We start from the raw sequence: 27,025 nt of genomic DNA on the forward strand, positions 1-27,025 counted from the left end.
ATGCTGATCCAATGAGAAAACTTTAATCACTCATTATCATTCATGTATTCAATTCAGTTCAGTCCCACCATGTGCCAGTGGTTCTCCAGCCAGTGGAGAAGAAGAAAAAGACTTGCTCTCTGCCTCAGGAACCATGTGGTCTAGTCAGGACAGCAGATGTGTAGAAATAACCACATCCAGTGAGAGTAAGACCAAAGCAGAAACTTTCAGGGGCCTGTGAGGACATGGAGGAGAGGGGTTTAGACAAGCTTTCGGAGAGGAGGTCACCTCGCACTGAGACTCAGAAATGGGATGGAGGAGGTAGGGAACTCAGGGCAAAAGCAACAACAAATGCCATCAAGAGAAAAACTGAAGAGCTCAGAATGGGAAATAATTGACATGGCTGGACTTTGAGATTCATTGCATGGGACAGGTACTCAATAAATAGCTGGTTAGTTGATTAGCTAATTAATTAATCTGGAGGAAATAGGCTATAGAAGTGGCTAAGAGTCACTGCATGAAGGGGGACATAGGCCTACTCAAACCATTTGGATTTTATTTTCTAAACTAGGAGTTGAAAATGCAAATGTCTACATGGGTCTTAGAGGAAATGTAAGTAAAGTGGGCCAGGTGTAAAGCAAATGGTAACTATGGGGATTCTACATGAAGTGCCTGCCTCACTCAGGTGCTGTCAGCACGGGGTGTCTAACATGCCCCTGGCCTCCAGGCTGCACACACACACATAGGACTCACAATGTAATGTGGTACTTGCCTCCACTCACAAACCAAACACAATGTGATTATAGAGGAGGGGCTTACTGATGCCATTGGAGGGAATCAGGAAGGTAATACTGATGACATTATACTCGAGACGGACTTGAGGGGAGAGTAGCTCATCTCTCAATCTCCAGCTATACCTGAACACTCTTCTGTCCGATCAGGTTGGTCACCTCACTGTCCCACAACCCCCCACAATCTGTAATGTCCTCCCTCAAGCCTCTGACTTTGCCCGGCGTGCCCTGCCTCCCTCCTTCCTTATCCAATTCCCACCAACCCGTAAAGACCTAATGCAACCTTCCTCCTGCATAAAATCCCTGAGGACCTTCCAGGTGTGAAATGTGGAGATGCAGGACCAGAGGCAGGACACTGCTGGAAGGCTGGAGGGCATTTGGGACCGATAGAGTGTGCAAGTGCCTGGGAAAGGGGGTCTCACTGTGTGTGGTGAGAAGCTTACTAGTTTGGGAGTCAAAGACTCACTGGCTCGGTGATTACGGGCAGACCCTTCGCCTCTGTGTTCTTCAGTAGTCTTAGCTCTAGCTGGAGTCTTAGCCTCCCATCATTATGGTCCCTTTGAGTTCTAAGATTATACCTGTGGTTTTGTGAAGAGATTGGTCTGTTGTATTTCCAGTAGGATTTGCACACATGCTTTCACCATGTTCCTTATGTAATATGATGAGTGGAAAATCACTAATCAATAGTAACCGTGTGGAAGGCAGGCTTCTCTGTACCATCTCTAAATGCCATGTAATTCCTATCCCGGGTTTAGGAAACTACAAAGGTGACAGGTTCATTGCAATAAAGTTGGCTGTCCTATTGCCCTGTTCCCATTTTAATCAGCTCCTGTTACTCTAAGAATTGAGTACTTGTGGGTCCTATTCTAGACCCTTACAGTGTCATGGCAGTGAGAAAATAGAGGGCGGGTGGGGTACAGACCCTAAATATTAAGACACAAAAACACTGCCAATGGAAAACAATACACATGAACTAGAGAATCAGTGGAATTATACCAAAATAATAACTGAAAAATACTTGGTTTTTTTAATGTGATTTTCGTTATCATAAATCACTGAGAAATAATTGTTTGCACTTTTACTTTTACTTTTGCTTTTACTACTCATTTAGTTTGCTTCATGCCAGCTTTCTGTATTAGCTGTACTTTTGATTATAAGCAAAAGAACCATCTCTGGCTAGATTCAAGCAAAAAGCAAATCTATTGAAAAAACACGAGTCTCTCATGAACTCCAAGGAAAAGTGGAGAATGCGGAAGATCAGATCAACCCCTGGGACCTCAGCAGTGGGGCTTTATGGACCTTCTCACCACAGAGTTTCCCCCAGTCTGACTTTAGCTCCTATGACTCCCAGTCTGTATCTCTCCCCCTCCACACCCATTTTAATTCCTAGGAGAGAGCATCCTTTGGACACAATTTGTGTCAAATGTCTTCCTCAGGCACAATCAACTATGACAAAAAAACATTTGTTACAAGAGTAACATATTACAAACATGGCCATGAGGGACCTAGCCTTGTAGAAGACAAACCAGTTCTACATAAGAAGGTAATGTTACGCCTAGGAAGCAACCTCAAATGATGTCTCCCTACTGTACGTACTTTTTTCTGCTGTGTTTTGTTATTACTTTTCTCCCTTCCCCTAAATCCCTCCTCCCTTCAGTTACATATATAAAATAAAACTGTACATTAAGTGGACTTAAATGGTCTTCCATTCCTCTACACATTAAAATGTATACAATTCAATTTGATTGTGTGCACTGTATAAAGGCATCCAAGCTTAACTAAAATATTCAATACATGGAGAGCAGCCATCAAATATGGTCTGTGATAATGCAGCTTTTACTCTTGACAACCATGGATGTTCTTTCTTAATCATTAGAGATATTCAGGAGCCCAGAAATAAACCCACACATATTTGGTCAATGAATTTACGACAAAAGAGCCAAGACTATACAATAGGGAAAAGATATTCCCTTCAGTAAATGGTGCCGGGAAAACTGGACCACCACATGTAACAGAATGAAACTAGACTACAGTCTTACACATCAAAATTCATTTAAGACTTGCATGTAAGGCCTGAAACCATAAAATTCCTAGAAGAAAACACAGGTGGGAAGCTCCCTGATATCAGTTCTGGCAATTTTTTTTTTTCTTTTTGATCTGACCTCAAAAGCAAAGACAACAAAAGCAAAAAATCAACAAGTGGAATTACAACAAACTAAAAAGTCTCTGCACAGCAAAGGAAATCATCAAGAAAATGAAAAAGCAACCTCCTGAATGGGAGAACATATTTGCAAATCATATATCTGGAAAGGGATTAATACCAAAAATATATAAAGAACTCATACAACTCAATGACAAAAAAAAAAAAAAAAAAAAAAAAAAATCTGATTAAAAATTAGACGGAGGATCTGAATAGATATTTTTCCAAAGAAGACACGCAATGGCCAACAGGTATGTGAAAACATCACTTATCATCAAGGAAATGGGAATCAAAAATACAACAAGATACCACCTCACACCTGTCAGCACGGCTATTATTAAAAAGACTAGAAATAACAAGTGTTGGCAAGGATGTGGGAAAAAAGGGAATCCTTGTGCATTGTTGGTGGGAACGTAAATTGGTACAGCGACTATGGAAAACGGTATGGAGGTTCCTTAAAAAAACTGAAAACAGAACTACCATGTATATGACGCAGCAACTCCACTTCTGGGTATTTAGCCAAAGAAAACAAAGTCGGTAATTTAAAAAGCTAACTGCACCCCTGTGTTCACTGCAGCATTATTTACAGTAGCCAGATATGGAAACAACCTAACTGCCCACTGATGGATGAATGGATAAAGAAGAAGAACATGTGGTGTGTGTATATACACATATAGCTATATGTGAAATCTTGCCATTTGCAACAACACGGATGGACCGTAAGGGCGTTATACTAGATGAAACAGGTCAAACAGAGAAAGGCAAATACCGTATAATCTCACTTACATGTAGAATTTAAAAAACAAAACACCAAGCTTATAGATACAAAGAATAGATTGGTGGTTGCCAGAGTGGGGTGCTGAGGGAAATGAGTAAAGGGAGTCAAAAGGTAAAAGTGCCAGTTATAAAATAAATCATGGGGATGTAATATACATGGGGATATAATATGGTGATTATAGTTAATAATACTGGACTGCGTATTTGAAAGTTACTAAGAGAGTAAATCTTAAAAGTCCTCATCACATGAATAAAAAAATCTTTTGTAACTATCCATAGTGATGGATGTTAACTGCACTTATTGTGGTGATCATTTCACAATATATACAAGCACTGAATCATTATATTGTATACCAGAAACTAATAGAAGGTTATACGCCAATTATACCTCATTTTTAAAAGATTTTTAATTAAAAAAATATGATCAGTTCATTTTCTGAAAGTAAAATCTAAACATTTATCAACAGCAGATATTCTGGAAGACAAAGGACACAGACAGTATGTATATCCCGTATGCTCCTTTTAATACAATCTGTGTAGGAAGCTCTTCTTGGACAATTTCAATGACCTTTTCTAGACCTTTATCTTCCTCCTGTTGGATGTGTATACCTTTACTTCTTGGAAGTTTAGTTTTCCTTGGCTCCCTTGATACTGGGCTATGAGGTTTTCCTCATCACAGGCATCGTTTTCCACCTACAGCCCTGTCCACCAGGGAGGGAAATATTCCAAGACTCTCGTTTCTTGTCTCTCTCTCCCCTTATCCACTTACAGAACTCATGGATATAACTGCCACCTCCGGGCCAAAACTGCCAAGTCTATTGTGAAAACTACCTCGTGTGTTAGTCTACTGTTTCTATAGAATTCCCTTCCTCGGTCTCCTTCACACTGGAAGAGCCATCTTATCAGCCCCACGCCATTATTTTGCCACAAACCAGATTATCTTCGTGTGTTCATTGTGAAATAACAGCTATCAATGTTTCCCAGCCTTGGGAACAATTCCAACTCTTTGGAAATCGTGCAATGATCTTTCTATCACATTGCACACATTTACAGGTCTGTAGAGTGGTCTGAATTTTGGTATTGGCCTACCAAAGTACGACTTTCCCGAAACCCTTACAATTCAGATGCGTGAGTCTAACAAGCCTAATACTGTATCATTTGGGATCAAATTGCTCTACCTGTAAAACGAAAAACAAACAACAAGAACACTAAAGAATGTCAGTTCTCTGCCAAGTGAGGACTTCTGAACTAACGTAGTATGAACAGGCTGTACTGCGGTGTTCTAGCTTCCCAGCCTTAGGATAGACTGCCATCCCTTAAGCGCTGCTAATTCTGGAAAACCACCTATGACCCACTAGAACCAGCCCAAGCAGATGGTGACTACAAGTCCCATGGTGCAAAACAGGAGCCCTGACCTATCTTGGCCATAGTTTCTCCTGGGAACTGTTTTCTGCTTTACCTGTCGGGCAAACGAGGTAGCGTAGCCTCCATTGCCCAAAGCGTGACTTATAAGAAATAAAGCTGGAGGGGAGAAAGTAGAATTCTTACCCCAAAACTAGGTTCAACCAGCTGCCAGGAGGCCCTGGCCCCACTGCTGTCAGCGCCTCCGGGGGCGGGGCCCGGGCCTGACGTCACTTCCGGGAGCGCACGCCCCGCCCCTTGCTCCACGGCGCGGGGATCAGCGCGCCGCAGCCCAGGCAGAGCCCGGCGGAGGCGGGAGCAGCTGCTTCGGGGGCGGCGGGTCACGTGAGGCCGCTCGGAGCCGTGGGTGGAGACGCAAAGCGGCGGTGCCGGAGGGTCGGGTTTAACCGTCCGGGGAAGCGCGGCCGATCGGGATTGCGGAGCGGGCTGAGGTAGGGACGGGGCAGCGGGCGCTGAGCCGGGCGCCGCGCGGGGACACCTGCGCCCGGAGTCGGGCGGCGGCGGGCGGGCTCCAGCGGAGGGCACCGGGGCGCCGCACAGCCCGGCGGGCCAGCGCCGGCCACCGCCGCTCCGCCTGGCGCTGGGCGGGTGGGACGGTCGCGGGGCTCGGGGATCCCGGCAGCGGGGCCGCCCACGCGCCGAGCCCAAGACGGTGGCCTGCTCGGCACCGATCGTGCTCTGCCGGTGGCGCTGCGCCGGGGGTCTGCGCTCTGCTCCCGCCACCTCTCCTCCCGCCCGCAGGCTGTGGCTCGGGCTCGGGCCACCGCACCTGCCCGAGGGCGTCCGGCGTGGGCGCGCGGTGTCGGTCCTCGAGCATCTCCCTGCGGGAGCGAAAGCGCACAGGCGCTTCAGGAGCCCCCCGTTTTCTGAACGTTGGGGAGGCGCCCCCCCGTGCAGTCAGCGGCCGTTCTATGGATGTGCGTGTCCCCCCCCCCCCCCCCCCCCCCCCGGCCCTGCGGCCTCAGGTAGGCGCGTGGCAAAGGGCAGGGCCGTGGCCAGGCCTTGACAAGGCTGCGATTCCAAACTTTTATTTACTCCTTTTTGGGGAGGCCTTCAGGCGGAACCGAGGAGCGGTGAATCAGCAGCTCAAGTTTCTTGAATCTCTGAGGATGGGGAAGGTTGCCCAGAGTCACATGCTGACTTAAAAATCTCATTTCAGCATCTTTGCAAGTGCGAGCAGCGCGTCTGCCTTTCTAGAGTTGTGGACATGTGTTTGCTTAGGAAGCCTTGTCGTGTGTGATTTCACTGGGCTGTAGTTACTCGTTTTTTTAACAACTTAGCAGTGAGCCTTTCTTCTTTGTATTATTATTAAATTCTGAAACCAACTAGTCTTTTTGACAATAGAGGTTGTTGAGTATGAGTTACAAAGATTTGCTAAGTACCCTCAGCTTACAGCGTAGCAGAATTAGTGAGTTTCTGGAAACTATGAAGAACATTTAAACTTTTAATCATTTAATCTTGTTGGATATAAGTGTAGTGTGCATTGGGTTATATTTGATTAATTTAATATGGCCAAATTTTTTTTCAATTTTGATCCTGGGTTTAATGAATTGTTACTTTAAGAACAGTTGGTATTTAGCTTATATAATAGCATCTAAGCTCATGGTTCACTGTCACTACTCTGGATAATTCTTTAGTTTCAGTAATTAAATCGAAAGATATTGTGAATAATTTTCCTCGTCCCTTCCTTCCTTTCCTCCCTGTACTGTATGTAGTACTGTCAGGACCATAAGCAGAAAATAAAGCTTCAGGAAGGTCTTTACCACTCTTCCTCTTTCCAACTCTTATGTAGATGAAATCAGGTTAAAATGAACATTACAGAAATCTCTTACAAAGAAATAAAGTGGTGGGGGGATGGATAACATATAAGTGTCAAGATAAAGGGTGTGGAGTAGTTCTGCTCTCTTTACCTTGCAAATGGGAGTCCTTAGAGACGATATTTTGCAATTAAGCAAAGAGATTCAGGGTGTTTTTCATTCTAAATAAAATAACAGTGTCGCGAAATTAAAAGAGATGGACATGAACATTTTATTTTCTTTTGAATAATGTTCCAGATTAAAGACTAATCTTTCACTATGTTCTCCTCATTTTTAGATAGTGAATTCCTGAGAAGACAATAATGGATTGCGCATTAGTTACTCTCTAAGTGTTTGGATTCAGCAGTGTGCAGCTTTGTTGCAAAGGCCAAAAAAAGATGGCAACTCCTTATGTCCCAGTTCCTATGCCCATAGGGAACTCTGCTTCCAGTTTTCCAACCAACAGAAACCAAAGAAGTTCTTCCTTTGGGAGTGTCTCAACAAGCTCAAACTCTTCCAAAGGCCAGTTGGAAGACTCAAATATGGGTAACTTGAAACAGACCAGTGTACCTGATCAAATGGATAGCACGTCATGTGACTGTAGCAGTCCCGTCATTAGGACTAAATTTACAGGTACAGATTCTTCCATTGAGTATTCTACTACACCAAGGGAAAGTGAAGAACAAAATCCTGAAGCAGTGAATTTGGAAGATAGACCTTCTACACCTACCATTCTGGGTTATGAGGTGATGGAAGAACGCGCTAAATTTACTGTGAGTATTGACTTCTGCTGTACACCAGGAGACATTGAAAGATTGACTCACCTGTGTTCTAAACCTGTGTTAAGTTAATGATGGCATGTACTTGTAATTTCTTGAAGATAGAATTCACATGATTTTTACACCTCTAAATTCTGTCATTGTAGTAAACTTTTTGTTTTTCTTAAATGAATTTTCATAAACCAGACACACCTATGAAACTAGCACAGACATTACTTAACCACCTCGCGTGCCCTTCTTCGGTCACACCCACTCGCCTGATAACCTACATTCGTTTTGCCTATTTTCATACTTCACATAAAGGGAATTGCAGAGTATGTACTCTGTTGGGAGGGGTCTCTTTTCTTCAGCATTATGTTTATAAGATTCATCCTTGACCTTGCATGTAATTGTAGGTAGCTCATTTTTATTGCTGATAGTATGCCTTTATGTAAATATACCACCATTTATTTATCCATTCTATTCTTGAAGAGCATTTGGATTATTTCCAGTTTGGGGCTCTCACAAATACTACTGTTATGAACCTTTTAGTACTTGTCACTCAGTAAACCCATGTATGCATTTCTGTGTGTTATCAGCCCTGGGGGTAAAATTGCTGAATCATATGCCCAGCTTTAAAAGACACTGACAAACAATGTCAGAGTGGTTGTACTAATTTATACCCCTTTAAGCAGTGTGTGAGAGTTCCGGTTGCTCCACACCTTCCCAACATATGGTATTTATCCATCTTTTTCACTTTGGCTATTCTAGTGGATAGAGTGATATTGCATTGTGATTTTAATTTGCATGTCTTAATGACTAATTAAATTGAAGACCTTTATTTGCCATTTGGATATTCTCTTTTGTAAAGGATCTGTTCAAGACCTTTGTTCATTTTTCTTCGGGGAAGCCTTTTCCAGTTTGATTTGTAGTTTTGTATACGTTGGGTGTAAGTCTTCTTTCAGAACATGTATTATCAGTATCATCTCACTCTCTGGTTTGCCTTTTTACTCCCTTAATGATACATTTGATAAACAAAAGTTCTTAATATAGTCCAACTGACTAACTTCTGATTTGATCAGAACTTTTTTAAATCTGCCTATTCCCACTAAAAACATGTTGTCCTATGTTCTAAAAGCAATTGTTGGACCTTTCATGTTTAGATCTGTAAACTATATAGAATTAATTTTTGTCCATGGTGTGAGGTAAGGGTCAAGACACATTTTTTTTTTCACCATATGGGATCAAACAATCGGGTTTTTAATTGGAAAGACCTCTTTCTCCTCTGCATTTGCACGATTGCCTATGTCGTAAATCAGAGGACCATAAATGTATGAGTCTGTTTCTGAGTCCCATTTTTCCCTCCTTTACCACCAATTCCACACCATCTTAATTATTCAAGCTTCACAGTAGGCCTTGATTATCTCGTGGCCTAAGTACTCTAGCTTTGTTGTTCTGCAGGATGGTCTGGGCTGTTCTTGGTCTTTTGCAATAGGGTTTTATCAAACCTATGGACTAATCTAGGGAGAACTGACATCTTTACAATACTGAGTCTTTGACTCTGTGAACCTGGTCCATTTACTTAAGTCTTTTACTTCTTTTAATAATGTTTTGTAGTTTTCAGGGCAGACGTCTTACATCTTTTGATTAGATTTATTTCTAGGTATGGATGTTCTCTGATGTTCTTATCTTTTTCTATTTGTTCTTTGCTAGTTTATGTGTATTGGGCTTTTATATTTTTGTATCCAGGGACTTTGCTAAATTCATTTATCAGTTGAAATAGTTTGTTCTTTCTCTTGGGTTCTCTTAAAGTTTTATGTTTACATCAACATTTCATACTGTAAATTTACAATAGTATAGAAGGACCGCCAAGAAAAATTATTGAGATAATTTATTAAGAGACCATCTTTAGAGTTACATTATCACGACTAATGATGTATTGGGAGATCTCCATGAACCTGACTTTTTTTAGAGTGATTTTGGAAATTATAATAAACTGGTGGCTCATTTCCTTACAGTGACCTACTTATAAAGGAATGAGCATTCATCGAGGTGACGTGTGAAAATGCAAGTTCATAGGCAAATTTAAGGCAGTGGTATATAAATATGAAGTCTTTCGCAATATTATAGAAGAAGAAGTAAGCAACAGATCTGAGATTAATCGTATTCATTTATCCACTAATTTAACATATTTTCAGTACCTATTAGATGCCAGGCACCATTACCTTTGTGACTACCGTGTTTCCCCGAAAATAAGACCTAGCTGGACTAATGTGTCTTTTAAAGCAAACATTAATATAAGACCCAGTATTTATTATATTATATTATATTATATTATATTATATTATATTATATTATATTATATAAAACCTGGTCTTATAGTAAAATAAGACCAGGTCTTATTGTTAATCTAAAAGACGCATTAGAGCTGATTGTCCAGCTAGGTCTTATTTTCAGGGAAACAGGGTATCAGGACTTCCTGGAGACTGAAGGGTATCCAAATAATCTTCTTTCTCACTTTTATATGTTACAAAGATAAATTACTTGTGTTTCAGTGTCGTGCTTCAAAGCTATAGGATTCATTGTTAACTCTTGTTGATTCTCCCCCTTAAAAGCTGAAAGAGATGTCTGTCAGAAAAATCCAGCGGTAAGGACGGTGTGCGGTGCCTAGGTAATGACTTGTCTCTAGAGCATCCAGTAGGACCATAGTGTGAGCCACCAATGTGAGACAGTCGTAATTTGAAATTTCCTAGTAGCCAGGTTAAAAGACAGTAAGAAGAAACAGATGAAATTATAATTAATAGCATTTTATTTAACATCACATATTTAAAATATGACCATTTCAGCATGACAAGAATAGAAAAATCATTTTAATGAAATATTTTTGCAGCTTCTTTCATACTAAGTCTTTGAAATCTGGTGCATATGTTACAGTCACAACATACGTCAACTTGGACTAGTCACAGGGCATGTGTTCAGTCGCCACATGTGGCTGGAGTGCCGCTCTGTGGCTGCAACGGAAAGTGACGGCACAGCAGACGGCAAGGAAAACAGCTACTCTTTCTAAGGGAGTTTCACTCATTCAACAGATGGTTATTATTCAGTTCTTCATATGTGCCGTGTATTTAGCTTAGCCCAAAAACCTATACCAGAAAGTACCAGATTTTCTCTGAGATTCTGTTATAAATAGTACTTCTCATAGTAAATTCTAAAATTGTACTTAAGAAAAGTAGAATCTGGTTTTTTCTTATCCTATGCATTTTAAAATATTGATTTGCTGCAACCAAGTTTTTCTATTCACTAGCCTAGATGATTGCGTATAATGATAGAAATGTAAACTTCTATCTAACGTGGGTAATTTTTAGCTTGTATTTTAGCCTTGAAGATTAAAACATTAAATTTATCGGAAAACTTTGCCTTGTAGTTATTGAGTTTAAAAATTAAATTGATTGTGTAGGACAAAAGTGGTTATTTTTCATAGCTTTTTCAAGGATGATTCTTTTATCAGTTTTAAAATATGTTGGCATAGAATATATTTTGGTAGCTGATGAGTTCATTTATTATTAGTGTGCACCATAAAAAGCATTTTGTCTCAAATTTGTCATAATCTTGTGTCTTAAGAAAGAAATCTTGCTTTTGGTGCCTGCATTGGTGATTTGTACATTTGATGGTCTAGATGATTTCTGGTATTTTTTACGTAATAATTGTTATGCTCTAGATTATCAACTAAACGTTTTTAAAATATTTGACTTGAATTTTTAAATATATTTGCATATATATAGTTTTTTTTTCTTTTAACCCTCTTTCTGTCCCCCACTCCCAACATAGGTTTATAAAATACTAGTAAAGAAAACCCCTGAAGAAAGCTGGGTAGTTTTCAGAAGATACACTGACTTCTCTAGGCTTAATAATAAAGTAAGTACTTTAATAAATCTACAACTGACTTTTCAATTTTGAATTATTATCTGTTCCTGACAGTTCTGCTGTTATACTTGTGTTTTTTCTTCCTTGTTAATTATTGGAGTGAAGTTGTTGCTACGGCCTAAGAAAATTCATTTTTATTTCACTTTACTAGCCTGAAGTCCCATCTCTCCATATAACTTTCTTATTTTGGAAACAAAAAATTATTTGAAGTATCAAAATGTGAAATCCTTAAAATTATTAATGCAAATACGATTAAAACACAGCTGTGTATGATTTAGTGATTTCGATGGGCTCAGCTGGTTTGGCTGCTTCGGATCAAACACCGTCAAAGGAAGCCTTTGCCTACACTGTGCTTATCTGGAGACTCGGGGCAGGAATCAGCTTTCCGGCTCCTTCAAGCTGATGGCACAGTTCACTGGCCTGTTGTTGTAAGACTGAGGTTCCAGTTTCCTTGCTGGTTGTCAGCCAGAGGCCCTTCTCAGTGCGGGGAGACCCTGCTCCAGTCCTTAATATCTTCTGAAGTTCCTGGGGTGGTTCCAATGTGCAGCCAAGGTTTAGAGTCACTGGTCCAGTAGGAGGGTCCCAAGCTAACATAAGCCCTGTTACACACCCACTAGAACGGCTAACATGAAAAAGACGGACCATGCCAAGTGTTGACAAGGCTATTTAGCAACTGTAACTCCTGTGTATACACACACCGCTGGGAGAAATCAAGCAATAAAACAATCAAGGTGTAAAAAGCGTAGCTAAATTTATTTACATTGTGATGAACGTCATTTAAAAATGAATTCATGATTTGAAAACCTGTGGCAAACTGTCTTTTCTAAAGATGTCCACAGCACTATTTTCAGTCCCCTGTGCTCTTCTAAAATTGACCATCAAGAGGTAGAATCGATTTTCCCTCCCCCTTTAACTTGGGTGAGCTTGTGACAACCAATACAGGACAAAGGAAAGGCTGCTTCCTGCCTGGGCTACGTCATACAAAGTACACAGCTTCCTCCTGACTTTCCTGACATGCTCGCCTTTGAAGCCCAGCCCCTGTGCGGTGAGCAAGTCCACGGCTCTCCATGTTAGGCTTGTGGCTGAGACCCCCGCTCAGGTCTCCGACAACAGCCAGCACCTTCATCCACTGTGTGTATGAGGAAGCAGGAGGGAACTGCAGACGATTCCAGCTCCCACCTTCAGGTCTTCCAGCCGAGGTCCCGACTCCCTGTGGAGCAGGACAAGCCATCCTCACCTCACGGTGCCTTGTGTGAATTACTAACCCACAGAATCCATTGCCCAATAAATGGTTTTTTTGTATCACTGACCTTTGCGGTAACTTGTTACACACTTCTAGTCACTTGAACAGAATGTATAAAGGGAAATCTAACCCAGCTTGGCAGATTGGAAAAACCTTCCCTAAGGAAGTAAAATTGAAGCCAAACATGCAAAATGGATCATAAACCAAAATGTTAAAGCCAAGACTGCAAACGTCCAGGAAAAAAACATAAAAGAGTATCTTTGCAACCTTGGCGTGAGCAAAGATTTCTTAGATAGGATCTAAAAAAGCAGAACCCATAAAAGACAAAAATGGATGAAGTAGATAACATTAAAATTTGAAACATATGCTCTGTTAAAACTTAAAATGAAAAGTCAGGCCACAGTCTGGGAGAAAATATTTGTCATACATATATCTGACAAAGGTCTGATATCCAGAATATATAAAGAATTCTTGCAACTTAATAATAAAAAGACAACATGATTGTTTTTTAAAGTGGAGGGGTCAGAAGATTTGAATAGATAATTCACCAAAGAAGATACGCAGATCCAAATAAGCACATGAGAAGATATTTAATTTCATTTGTCAGTGGAGAAATGCAATTTAAAGCCACGATGAAACACTACTACACACCCACTAGAATGGCTAACATTAAAAAGACGGACAATGCCAAGTGTTGACAAGGCTATGGAGCAACTGAAACTCCTATGTATACACAGCTGGGAGAAATCGAGACGTAAGACAAGCATGGCGTAAAAAGTTTAGCTAAATTTACTTCTTTTATTTTAAGTTTATGTCTTGAATCAGAAGCTTATTTCTTGAATAATTTCACGTCATCAGTCGGATAGATTTTGTCGAATTGGTATAATTGAGTTGAGCATTACGTATTCTTTTTTCTTCTTTTTCAGTTAAGAGAGATGTTTCCAGGCTTTCGATTAGCACTTCCACCAAAACGCTGGTTTAAAGATAATTACAATGCTGACTTTTTAGAAGATAGACAATTAGGATTACAAGCGTTTCTTCAAAATTTAGTAGCTCACAAGGACATTGCTCACTGGTACGTAATGAATTGAAATAAGAGGTTATAAATGTATTTCAACAACTCGTTTAAACCAAAGAATAAATCTCGGACCATAGTTACTCAAGGTGAACAAAAACAGGATAGGAGTATAATTACTGGTCCTCTCTAACAAAGCACAGCATGGAATTTTCTTGGTTTTTTTCAGTAAGCACTTTATTTGGCATTTGGTTTGCACTAACATTTTTTTGAAAAGTCACCAAAGTTAAAAACTCAATGTATCATACTCAAACCACCCAAACCACTGTAAGCTTGATTTTAGTATTTAAAATTGTAGCAGTCATGTAAACAAAGTAGCCCTTGTATTAGATTTTTGGGTAATATGACATTGTATAATTTTGAGAGTAATATTCTTTATAGTTTGTTCAAAGTAATGCAAGAATACGAAAATTGTGAAGTTGGGTTAATTTATGTAGAGGATAAAGTGAACATACCTCCTTTATCCAGAGGGTAAAAGGAGAGAAGAGATCTCTACAGATTTGTTGCTTCTGAATGTATTAGATTGGTGCAAAGGTAATTGCGGCTTTTGCAATTATTTTTAACCTGTTAAACCGTAATTAATTTTGCACCAACCTAATATTTACAGGAAAATTGTTTATTAATACCAACTGGGTATCTAATTTTAGAATTTACATTATCAGATACATTAGAACTATTTTGGAAAAGTAGAAAGCAAGGCAGCAGGAACATATTGTACAGGTACCTATGTCTATGCTGTCTTTAGCAGCTTTTTTCACATGAGGATGGAGACCACCCTGTCTCAGTGTTTCTACCCGTTCTGTCGTCTGTGTTACGCATAACGCAACGCACATACTGTGCAGGGACAGCTCACTGCCTCTGTGTGCTCCCCAAGCCTGATGGCGCCGGGACCTCTGCCCACCGCCCGCATTCTCCCAGTGAGAGGAGCTGCAGACCCGTCAGACCCATTCTCTCAAGCCCACTTTCATCCCTGCTGTTGCCTCTCTGACAGCTCCTTGGGATGTCTCCAGTGCCCTCAAACCTGAAACAGACCCGAAACCTTGCTCTCTGGACTCGCAACCCCCCCCCCCCCCCCAGCATTCAGCAATAGCATCTGCCCAGCACCTGAGACTCGTCCTTGACGCTCCCTTCCCACCTTTATCCCTCGCTTTGCGTTTTAAATTCCACGCACATCTGTCCCCTTCTCTCCAGTCCTGCCGCCCCTGCCCTAGTATATGACCGATCTTTTAAAAATAATTGTGAAATGTAAACATACCTCTAAAAGAAAAACAGTAGGCAGAAGGTGAAGCTTCAGGGGATGAAGTAGTTTTGTAACAAGTTTGAAAATACAGTAAAACTTTTAAAGAAAATATTTTGAAGAGAATCGAAGGACATGTTTAGGTTACAGGGCAAATTTACTGTGATAATAAAAACAGTGCTAAAGGATGCCGTGTGTGGGCTCCTTATCTTCAGGCCAGTTAGGTCAAACCCGACCCTAATCTTACGAGTTTCCCCAAACACACTGAAATGGTACTCTAGATGATACGTAAAGGGAATAAAAAGAGATAGAGCCTTTCCTTACCTTTAATTCCAGATTGTTGGATGTTCTCCTAGTCAGATACTTTTCTCTCCTATCCTGATGTTTTTCTTGCCTTCATTATCCTGGTCAAATGGAAGCAAAGTATTAAAGACTGAATGCAGAAGAGAACTGAGCGGGCTATACTGAACCTATCAATGAACAATTTAAAAAAAAAAGAAAAAGTAAGACTTCTAAAAAAAATGACTTCCATTTAATCCATAGACCATTTAATAATAATGTAGACTCTTTGGAATTTATATTTGATTTGAATTCAGTTGATGCATTTATAAATCATACATTGATAATATATAGGAAATCACTGAGCCAGAACCATGACACACATAGGCAGTCAAGTGTTTATCAAATCTAAAGTTCTCTAGTCGGTGATTCTCAAGCAGGGGTAAGGGCTTCCTTTTTTGGAGGAAAAAAGTATCAGAATTTCTGAGAAAGAAATTGTTTTCTCAAACACGCTATCCCAGAGATTCTTGCGTTCCCCACTCGTGGGACGGCAATAGAGCTTGAGAGTATTGACTGCCTTCCTCTTCCAACTCAGTCCTGTTGAAACAGAAACAAAGTGAACCACTGAAAAAATGTTTTGTAAATCAAAGTTGTAAAGCCAGTTTTAAATTGCATTCTTACGCTACAGATTAAAGAAAGTAGGGCCTCAACTATATTGACAAAAACTATTGGAAAAAAATCTCAGAACTATATTGAAAAAAACTTCGGGAATCCATTGGATTTCATTTGAGTAGAACTCTAGTGAACCATAGATCATAAGGGTTTTTAGGGAAGGAGAATGAAATGGAAAAGCCACTCCAAAAAAAGATCCCCAGCTGGATATGTTTCAACATCACTGTTGATCTTGGGCTAAGTTGCTGCTGTAACCAAAGGTATAAAAAGTGACACATAAATTCCCTCACTCACTTTCTCTTTCCCAGCGGCAGCATTCCACCAGAGTAATTTCTGAACATAAAGACATTACTAAAGAATGAGGGGATCTGGGCATATACCTATAAGAAAATAATGCCTCACGTTGGGTTGTCGGACATAAAGTCCTAAAAGATACCCTTCCCTACGCTTCTTAGGACTTTCCTTTTCTGCCCGAAGAGCCATTATCTCAGTGTTTCATCCAAACTTTTAACTTCTCAATCTTAAGACTAACTTATTTCCTGTGAGTCATTTTTGCCAAATAGTTGGTTCTCCGATACAAATAATGGGTGGTTGGAAAGTATATCTAAGTGAAAAGAATGTGCGGTGTTCCTGTACTTCTCGTGTTATTAGACCAGCTGCAGTATTCTGGAGACTTTGATTAAAGACAGAAACACACAGGTGAATGTGGTCAGAGAGAAGTGGCCAGTATCCACCAGAAGGGAGAGAATCCAAATGAACCAAAATATAAGAGAATCGAAAGGTAGAAAAAGACACATAATTGCACCCAGAAGAGATCTAAGAGCTAGCTCTGCCACTTCCACTGTGTCACCTTGGGCCACTCGTCTCACCTCTCAGCGTTGGTATCATTTGTGAAATGGTGAAATAATGCCTATCCTCACCTCCCATGATTGTGGTGAAAATTAAAATAGCATATGTGAAAGTCCTGGGTACTTTGAAAATGTTAGAAATGGTAGCAATGTGAGGTGGTGGATGTGTTAATTCGCTTGATTGTAGTTCCTGGTTCACAGTGTATGCATGCATCAAATCTAATTGTACATTTTAAGCGTACACACGTTTTAATTGTCCATTATACCCCAATAAAGCTGGGGGGAAAGGTGGGCCCCATGGATGCAGAGACCATGTAGGCTTTGACATGAAAAGAAAAAGAAGGAAAGAAAATGTTGACGTATTAGTATTGCTTCTTGGAGGCATAAGGTTAGAGAAAATACAACATTCCTGACATAGATTTAGGATTATCGTGTGAAAGAGCACTTTGATTTACCCAGAATAATCCCAGAAAGCAGAACAAAGACTCATGAACAAAAGCTGCAGGGAGAAAAGTCCCAGCTGAGTGAAGGAAATAACTTCCTAATTTTCAGTTGTTCAAACATAGGATGGTTTATTTGAAGAGGTGGAATATCCCCTGGTTTGGAGATGGTTAGGTGTCCTGTGGGCTGCACACGTAAAAGGGATCAAAGCATACCTGCTGTGCGTGGTTCCCTGACCTCCTTTCAGACCCTTCCATCTCTGTCATTCCGTGATTATGAATACTCGAGCTTGGGGTTTCCATCAATGTATCCCTTATTACCTGTATTGTCAAGATTATATAGTCCAGAAATTTGCTCCCCTTTGGGGTCTTCTGGATTTCTTTCTTAACACTGCTTCTCTTTATTAATTCATATTGTTTTTCTTTTGGAAAGATTTCACTAAAAATCCCATTTTGCTCTTCATGGCCATCCCTTGTCATCGTCAGCCTATCTGGCCCGTTCTGAACCTCAAACCCCATCTCCTTTGCAGCGTGGGTCGACGTCCTTTCTGTGGTGCATTAAGAAATCACATTTCTATTCTTTTACACCTAAAAAAATTTAAGTCTCCATGTGTATGTTTTAACATTCACATGGAGTTGTCTCTCTGTCCAAAGCTGTTTTTAGAGAATGGAGTATTTTTGTAACAAGGGAGGTCAGTTTTCTACCTTCTTAACCCATTTCTGATCATTGCAACGTATAAACATAACAACACCATATTATTTCATTATTTTGAAATTAACAGTAATTCAGAAATGGGATACTCCGAATGTTTTCTCCCGAATTCTCTAAAGAAAATACTTAAGAAACATGATTGCAAGAAAAATCCTTAACTGGTTTCTGAGTAAATACTCTTCAGTGACTTTAGATGCACCTCTTAAAAAAGAAATCAGTATAAGTTAAAAATGGTATTTCTTCATAACAAAATAATGGCTTTTTTAGGCTATTTCAAACGAATGTTTCTTTGAAAGTGATAAAATATCTATTCACCATTTAGGTCTACCATTATCCTGAATTATGTTTTATGTCCTGTACTTTTTATGTAACATGAATTCACCATCTCTGTTTCTGTTCATAAGATCTTAGAAAACAGTTTAAATCTTTTTATCTTCTATATATTTTATGTTTATATTTGGTTACTTGTATAAAGCCATATAAACCAACTTGTTTATTTTGGTATATCAGCAACCAACTTGCTTAAAACACTGTGTAGTTTCAAAGTAACTTTTGCTTTTTGCTAACTTTTGTAAGCTTATTTGTACACTAGCTAATTTTTTTTTTTCCTCTGAAAAGCCTGGCAGTGAGAGAATTTCTTTGTCTGGACGACCCACCAGGTCCATTTGATAGCCTAGAAGAAAGCAGGGTGAGTGCTGTATTGTATATCACATGAAAAGAGGAACAAATAATTCAGTACAATAACTACATTGTTCCTTGAATGGAATAGCAAACAGCAAAATATTATCGTGTCAGACCATTGCAAGTTTTGCACAGAAAACTTTTAATATTTGAGTCAAAAGTTTCTTTCAATGAAATACAGGACCTAGTTCAGTGAAAAAATAAAAATTCATACATGCCATATAGTCAGTGAATGTCCAGCATTAAATCCTGCATTTTGTTCTCTTTATTTTCACTGTTTCCAAAAAAGAGAGAGAGAGAGAATTATTTGGAAATTTATTTTACTACATTTAAAAGTACTATTTGTATGTTGCGTTTTCTTCCACCTAAGAATCAAAGTCAAGAACCTACAATTAAAATCAAATTTAAAACTTAACTTTCAGAGGTAGAAGTTATTATCTTGTTACCAATTCAGCTCAAGCTTGATGCTACTCAAATTACAGTAATTGACGTGTTAAAGTGGCCTATTTCTTGAAGCAATTGGCTAGATTCACAAAACAGATTTGGTAATAATAGATCAGCTAGGATTTTTTTGTAACTTTTTTCCCCAAATGCTTAATGGTGTTTAAATGGAACAGATTTAATTGGTAGGTTTGTAATGTTTTCAATTAAACTGAGTCACTTCTTTGTATTAGAGTGAATGCCATAGCTTTTTAAAAACAGCTTTATTGATGTAAAATTTTCATCTATAAAATTTGCTGTTTGCTGTTCCATTGTAAATGTACAATTTAATAATTTTTAGTAAATGTGCCACCATCACCATAACCCAGTTTTAGAAATTCCCGTCACCTCAAAAAATAATTCCTGCAAGCCGTTTTGCAGTCATTCTACACTCCCAGCCCCAGACAACTACTGGCCTGTTTTCAGGCTCTACAAATTCGCGTTTTCTGAATTTTCAGATGAACGGAATCATGCAGTGTATATACATGTATCTGTGTGTGTATGAAATCAGTATTCAATCAGTATACAGTATGTGTAACATGTACAGACTTTGCATATATGAAAATCGCGATCTTTGCACGTAGTTTCTTTCACTGAGCATCATGTTTCTGAGGGTCTCCCATTTCACAGCTCTGTCGATCGTCTGTACTTCTTACTGCTGAACGGTTTCCACTGTGTGTGCCTGCCACACTTTGTGTGCGCACTCCCTGGTTCAGAGACATTCACGGTGTTCCCGGTTCTGTGCTCTTAGAAACAACGCTGCCATGAGCAATCTCGTAGAAGGCTTTGTGTAGACATACGTTTTCATCTCTTGGGTTGATCGCCAGGAGTGGAATATTTGGTTCTACAGCAAATTATCTTTAACTTTTTTAAGGAACTCACAGATATTTTCTAACATGGCTATACCATTTTACATTCTTGCCAATAGTGTATGAAAGTTCCATTTTCTTCCCTGTCCTCACAAACATTTTTTTTTCTTCCATTTTTTCTAGGCTTTAAAAATTAGGGAGATTTTACGTTTAAAATTTACCTCCCAGCTCCTCTTCAAAGATTGGTAGAGCTGGCATCCCTGAGTGTCCCTTCCCCGAGGCTGCAGTTGGCTCAAGATGAGCTCAGTCTCCCCTTTTCAACAGCAAACGCTCTCCAATCCCCACCCCCCCATCGGCCTAGGCTTGGCCTCCACCAGTTCTGTGCAGAGAGGAGGGGAAGCGGAGGCTGCCGAGGGAGGAGTGAGGGTGGATGGTGCTATGGAGGCCCTATAGCAGCAACCACCGCACTGATGCAGGCATGTCACACCTAGTGTCTCTCTGTCCTTGGGATGACAGCTGCTCTCGTGGCTGTGCACGGGTAATACTTCAGTATAGTTTTAACTGGCACTTCCCTAGTGGTTTTTTTGTGTTGACCACTTTTTCATGGGCGTTTTAGCCATTCGTTTTCTTTGATGAATTGTCCACTTAAGCATTTTGCCCATTTTTGCTGTTCATCTTACTGAGTTGTAAGAGCTCTTTATTTTTTATATGTGATTCATAAATATTTTCTCCCAGTCTATGAGTGCCTTTTGGTCTTACTGGTCTTTTGAAGTGCTAATGTTTTTAATTTTAATGAAGTTCATTTTATCACTTTTTTATGGCTTTTGCTTCTGGGTTGTATCAAAAGACCTCTTTGCCTATTACAAGGTCACAAAGGTTTTCACCTACATTCTTTGCTACAAGTCTTATAGTTTTAGCTCCTACATTCAGGTCTGTGATCCATCCTGAGCTAATTTTTGTTGTAAGATGTGAGGTAAAACTCTTAAGTTCCTATAGATATCTGATTGTCTCAGTACCCTTTATTGGATTTTGTTGCTCCTTTATCAAAAGTCAAATGAACATAAAAGGAAAGGTTTCTTTCTGGACTTTTTCTTCCATTTTCTTCCATTGACCTCGTTCCCTATCCTATGTCAATACCCACAGTGCTGTTTACTACAGCTCTCGTGTGTTTAAGTGATGTGTCTTTCCCATCCTTTGCTTTCAGTCCGTTTGTGTCTTGCAGTCTCAGCTCTTGTCTCTGGTACACAGCATATAGTTGGGTCTCGCTCTGTATTGTCTAAGATATCTGCCCTGTACAGCTGCCATTTTGCAATTTGTTTTCTACCCGTCACATCTGTTTTGGTCTTCTTCCTTCTTAATTGCTGTCATGTAAAATAAATATTTTTAGTATGCCATTTTGATTATTCTGTAGAAATTTTTACTTAGTTCTATTTTTTCAGTGGTTGCTCTCGGTATTAAACTGTGCATATTATTAATACAGTCTACCTCAAATAATACTTAATTCCAGTAAATTATATGTTGGGCTTCAATATTATCTCCTTTTCCTCTCCCCTCCTTTGTGTTCTTATTGTTATATATTTTACATCCATATATGTTGTAAACATAACAACAAAGTATAGTAACTTTCTGTATACAGTCTTTTGTCTTTCAAAGAACTTAGGGGAAGAAATGAGAAGAACATTTTGTACATTCTTTTATATTTATCCATATAATGACTATTTCCAGCCCTCTCTTATTCCTTCCTTCGGATTGGAATTATCGTCTGGTATCACATCCTTTCTTGTAAGGCAGGTCTGCTGGCAACAAATTCTCAGTCTTTGTTTTTCTGAGAACATTCATCTGTGAAGCAGTTTTGTTGACAGACTTTTTCTTTGAGCATTTTGTGTCATTCTACTCTCTTCTGGACTCCATTGTTTCTGGTGACAGTCACATTCGCTTATAGTGTTGTTCCGATGTACGTGATGAGTCATTTCGTCCTTGCTACTTTCAAGATTGCTGTTTTCTTTGACTTTCAGCAGTTTAATTATGATATATTGAGGTGTGTATCTCTTTGTATTTATCATAATTTCGCTCATTGAACTTCTGGGATTTGGAACATATGCTCTATGTCAGACCTGGGAAGTTGTTGGCCATTATTTGTTCAAGTACTTTTTTGGTCTTTGTTTCTCACTCTCCTCCTTCTGGGGTTCCCAGACCTGTATGTTTGTACACTTTATATTGCACTACCTGTCTCTAAAGGTGCTTTTCATTTTTCTTCAATCATTTTTCTCTCTTCAGATTGAACATTTTCGGTGTTCTTCTGTCTTCAAGCTCACTGATCATTTTTCTGTCACCTCAAGTCTGCTGTTGAGCCCCTCTTGTTAATTTTTCATTTAAATTATTGTACTTTATAAAGCCTGAATTTCTGTTTTTTTGTTTTTGTTTTTGTTTTGATTTTTTGTCATTCTGTTTCTTTATTGAGATTTTCTATTTGTTGAGTCTGTACTGTGTTAATTACTATGGCTTTATAATCTTTGTCTCTGGCAGGGTAAGGGTTTCCTTCCTTGGTCTTCAAACTGTATATTTACTCTTCCACAGGAATTTTAGAATAAGCTTGTGAGTTTTATGAAAAATTCTATTGGAATTTTGTTTGGAATTATAATACATCTATTGATTAATTTTGAATAGCACTGTCTTTACAGTATTGAATCTTCTTATCAATAGATCTTTGCTTACTTAGGTCTATTTTTAAAGTCCTTCAATAGAGGTTTAAATTTTCTTCCTTAAACTTCTAAGGAAAGCAGTAGGATCTATCTGTATGTTTTTATATCATAATTGGTATTTTATTATATTCTAACTTATTACTGTTGTATCACTTATTTTTGTATATTTACTTTACATGTTACATCCTAGATGAAATCTCTCATTAATTTGTAGACGCTTTTGGATTTACCATTTCTATTTACTATTATTGAGCCAATTCAAATAGAATCAGTAGCCATGGTTTTTTAAAAAAGTATAATCATTTAGGAGTGGGCACCAATAGACTAAGGAGAATAGCAATAAAACAGTGGTTGTTAGTCATTTTTTTTTCCATTCTCCCTTCAGACACACTGGTGGTGGGGGGAGATTGAGAGAGCCAAGATATCAGGGACCTAAAAAGGTGGAGAATGAACTGTTCGGGTTGCAGCCATATTTTCTTGATTGTCCCTGTTCCTCGAGTCTTCCTTCAGTAATGCCCTTGAGAAAGACATTTTTATTAATTACTGCATGCGTCATTAAATGTATTCTTTCTCCACACGTGGCTTTGTTTGTTTTTAAGGCATTCTGTGAGACTTTAGAGGAGACAAACTACCGTTTTCAGAAAGAATTACTTGAAAAACAAAAAGAGGTGGAGTCACTGAAGAAGCTGCTCAGCGAGAAGCAACTTCACATAGACGCACTGGAGCGCAGGGTCAGGTGTGTGGTGCTTGCCCTTTAGGCTAATCCAGCTCTAATACTCTGGGCCACATGCCCTTTGTATTTGAATATGATTTAGGGAATTTCTAATTCTAAAAGTCACAGACTGTCGGCGCACTTCCTTATAGATTGAGAAAATTGTCTTTTGATTATTTATTTAGGAGACTGAGCATTTGAAGTATAGGAAACACGGGGAAAATGAGCCTCTAGCTGTTCAACAAGATGAACATTATTCCTTTTAATCTGTCTAAGTGGTATCTTTGTTTCTAGGCATTTATGCCAAATTGTCACATATGAAAGTTCTAGTTTGACTTCTCATCAGCATATACTGAATTGATGCTAAAATCATTTTAAATTAATCGTAAGTGCTAATGTATCTGTGGGCTCCCAGAGTCACAATTTATCAGCCATATGACTGACTACGTTAAGACGTAATAGTGGAAGCCCAATGAGGTTACATGCAGGCACAGTAATAAATATATACACATATTAGTCAAGAAGATATTTAACAAGAAAATAACTTGTTGCTGGGATTCACTTTTAGAGCATTGTGTTTAGAACCTGAAGAATCACTGCACTTGTCAGGGACACAAGATGAACAGATCCTAAAGGTGGAGTCCTCTGCACTTGAACTTGACCAAGAAGTCTTGGATGAAGAATATAGGTATTTAATGTTTAGTTTATTACAACCTGTTCATCTGAATAATTGGAGGGAAATTGTTATACTGTGTTTCCCCGAAAATAAGACCCAGCCAGACAATCAGCTCTAATGCACCTTTTGGAGCAAAAATTAATGTAAGACCCGGTCTTATTTTACTATAATATAAGACCAGGTCTAATATAATATAAGACAGGGTCTTATATTAATTTTTGCTGCAAAAGACACATCAGAGCTGATTGTCCAGCTAGGTCTTATTTTCGGGGAAACGGTAATATTCTATAGAGTATTTTTATGAACTCACTTTTTATTTTATCATGAATCTGCTGTATCATATTCTAGGCTGTCTGTCCTGAAAACGAATCTCTGGCATCCAGGCTGTACATTTTCTTATTCCTTATTTTGGAACTATGTCTGAATTAACTGGGCTGTGACTCAATTAATTTTGTAAATCTTGACAAATTACTTTGATCTCCCAGTGTCACTCTTTCCATTCAAAATGTGGGATACTATAATAGCAACCACCCTGCCTACAAATAGGAATGACGAAAAATGGCATTTTTGAAAGCACGTAGAATTTTTTATTGCATATAAATCCAAGTTTCAATTATGAATACTTCAGTGGTAATAGTTAAGCTATAATTATGAGCACAAATTTTATGCTGGTAAAGGTAATTACCAACTAGATTTTTGTTGATAAATGGTAGTTGGAAGAGCTGAAAGAGTTGCAAACATATCTCCAAAAGTGCCATCTGGCATGACAAGTTAAAAATACTAAATTTCTAATTGAATATTTAAATAGTTTCCCCATTAAATATTTAAATAGTCTTTACACGAGGTAAAAGATTTTTCAGAGGTGATAGCACTCATCCATTCTTGACACTGACGTGTTTCTCTATTTTTGCAGAGCTCATAACAAGTCATGTTTAACTTTTGATCAACCTGAAAATTCAGTAGCAGAGATAGAAGTAGCAGAAGTCGCGTACAGAGCTGACGAAGACTAATGCATCGTAAGCAGTTCCCTCCATTTCTACGTTTCAGCTCATTTAGAGTACAAATATTTAAAAAGAAAAAAAAAAAAACACTGAAGCATTTACAGAAAACAGCAAGAATGCACATGTATAAAGTTTACATAAAGAAAAGTTTTTTTAAGTTATTGGAATAGGAAATATATTCACTGCTGCTTTAAATTGTCTTTTATTCAAGCTTTGTATTTACTACTGTGCATAAATTATTATGGTGTTTTGCCAATATATTGCTCCACACTAATGTGTGTTTAAAGTACCAGTTATATTAGTCAAGTGGAAATTAATTGCATGTTACTATCTGGCTGATATGTACTTCTTCGTATCTCTTGACATGATATATTTTTAGTAATGGTTTGAATCAGTGGTAAAGATGAATTGAGTTTTAAATATTAACATGTCTACCATCTCTAAATAAAAATTGCTTATTTGGAATGTTCCTGCTATTCGAAAGAAGAAAACTTTCTAGTACCAAAGGAAAATGATTTGAAAGAACTGTAATAACATAGTTCAACGATAAAATAGCCTTGATTTTAAATGCTAATTCATTAATATCAAAATACTAGAAATGTCCCAGTTTATTTTCATTTGTTTTCCACATAATCTTCATCTTAAATCTCTACCTGTAGAATCAGTGAGTTTGCCTCTTTCAGAACACTACCTCTTTTTGCTAATCAAGGCATACTCTTTTGAAAATAGATTATAGATTCTAAGCAAACAGGGAGTTATACAAAAAAATAAATATAAGAAGCCATATATACTGCAAAGTTCCTAACGATGTTGACTCCTGGCATTGCATTTTTATGTCTGTATATGTAAATATGTTACTATTCTGTATTCTGGCTGATTTTCTTTTTAATATATTTAGCCAAGTGACGCACTTTATGGTAATTAAACTTTTTTGTGCCAAGTTTAATTGGTGAATTTCTTCAATAAGTAAAGTTGGGGAAAAGAATTGTGTAATGCCATCACTATTTCACTTTTTATGAAAGTCTCCTGGGGTCTGTAAGTCACCTTTACGTAGAAGGGTTTCCTTCAGCATTGCGCAGAGTTGTCGAAAGTGCCTTGTTTCATTTTTATAGTAGGAAGTTTTGCATATTGCTGTTAATAAACATTGTAATCGTGTTAATCGTTTGAAATCACGGTTGGTATATTGAACTCCGTGTACTTTCCAAAAACTGAGGGAACCTTGCTGGGGAAATAGATTAACGAGTATGTCAGTATCTTGATAAGCATATTAAGACGTGGTGATTTAAAATTCTGCTGATATAGATGAACAGACCCAGTGCTTATTGTTAGCCTGTGACCTAAAAGGGAGACTGCTTTTTACCAAAGGACCAGAAATTTTAAAAGTCTTCATCAAAATGCATAAGCATGCTCTTAGAGTATTTGACACAGAGTGTATTAGAAATGTGTTCACTCTGCTGGGAACCAGAAAGAGTATAACAAACTGCTGTTTATTTCAAAATATTATTCTAGGCTTTACAAAGGTTTAAAAAGAACAATCATTTAAATTAATATCATTTTTAGGGGAATGAAACAAGAGAATCTGTGCTAAATTCCAGGTATTACAGTGCTATGTGTCTGTTTTAAAGTGAACCGTACACTTTCAAAATCTGCCCTTGCAGAAGATTGTATTTAAAGTTTTGGATGGGTGAAGAAAAACTCTTGTAAATTAGGCAAACCACTATTATTTATATTAGAATTTACTTTTTTACTTTTATAATGCATTTTATTCCCAGTATTGTATTCATGTAATAAATTATTTTTTCAGTACAACA

At 38.5% G+C, this 27,025-nt stretch overlaps 1 protein-coding gene across 1 annotated transcript; it reads left to right on the forward strand.

The window, feature by feature from the left end:
• The first annotated feature begins 5,432 nt into the window (after window positions 1-5,432).
• SNX16 (sorting nexin 16) lies at window positions 5,433-27,025 on the forward strand. Its single transcript, XM_019726292.3, has 8 exons — window positions 5,433-5,600; window positions 7,264-7,738; window positions 11,552-11,638; window positions 13,817-13,965; window positions 18,772-18,841; window positions 23,425-23,561; window positions 24,106-24,225; window positions 25,127-27,025. The coding sequence occupies exons 2-8, from the start codon at window positions 7,364-7,366 to the stop codon at window positions 25,221-25,223; spliced, it is 1,035 nt and encodes a 344-aa protein (XP_019581851.2). The 5' UTR covers window positions 5,433-5,600; window positions 7,264-7,363; the 3' UTR covers window positions 25,224-27,025.

Source organism: Rhinolophus sinicus, chromosome 7 (genome assembly GCF_057876585.1).
Source record: "Rhinolophus sinicus isolate RSI-liver-muscle chromosome 7, RSI-T2T, whole genome shotgun sequence".
Classification (NCBI taxonomy): Eukaryota; Metazoa; Chordata; class Mammalia; order Chiroptera; family Rhinolophidae; genus Rhinolophus; species Rhinolophus sinicus.

Bases quoted from the DNA above. Each gene is read 5' to 3' on its own strand.
- SNX16 (XM_019726292.3), top strand. From the start codon at position 7,364: ATGGCAACTCCTTATGTCCCAGTTCCTATGCCCATAGGGAACTCTGCT. The intron at 13,966-18,771 runs GTACGTAATGAA...TCCTCTGAAAAG, and splicing joins CACAAGGACATTGCTCACTG to CCTGGCAGTGAGAGAATTTC. The intron at 18,842-23,424 runs GTGAGTGCTGTA...TTTGTTTTTAAG, and splicing joins ATAGCCTAGAAGAAAGCAGG to GCATTCTGTGAGACTTTAGA.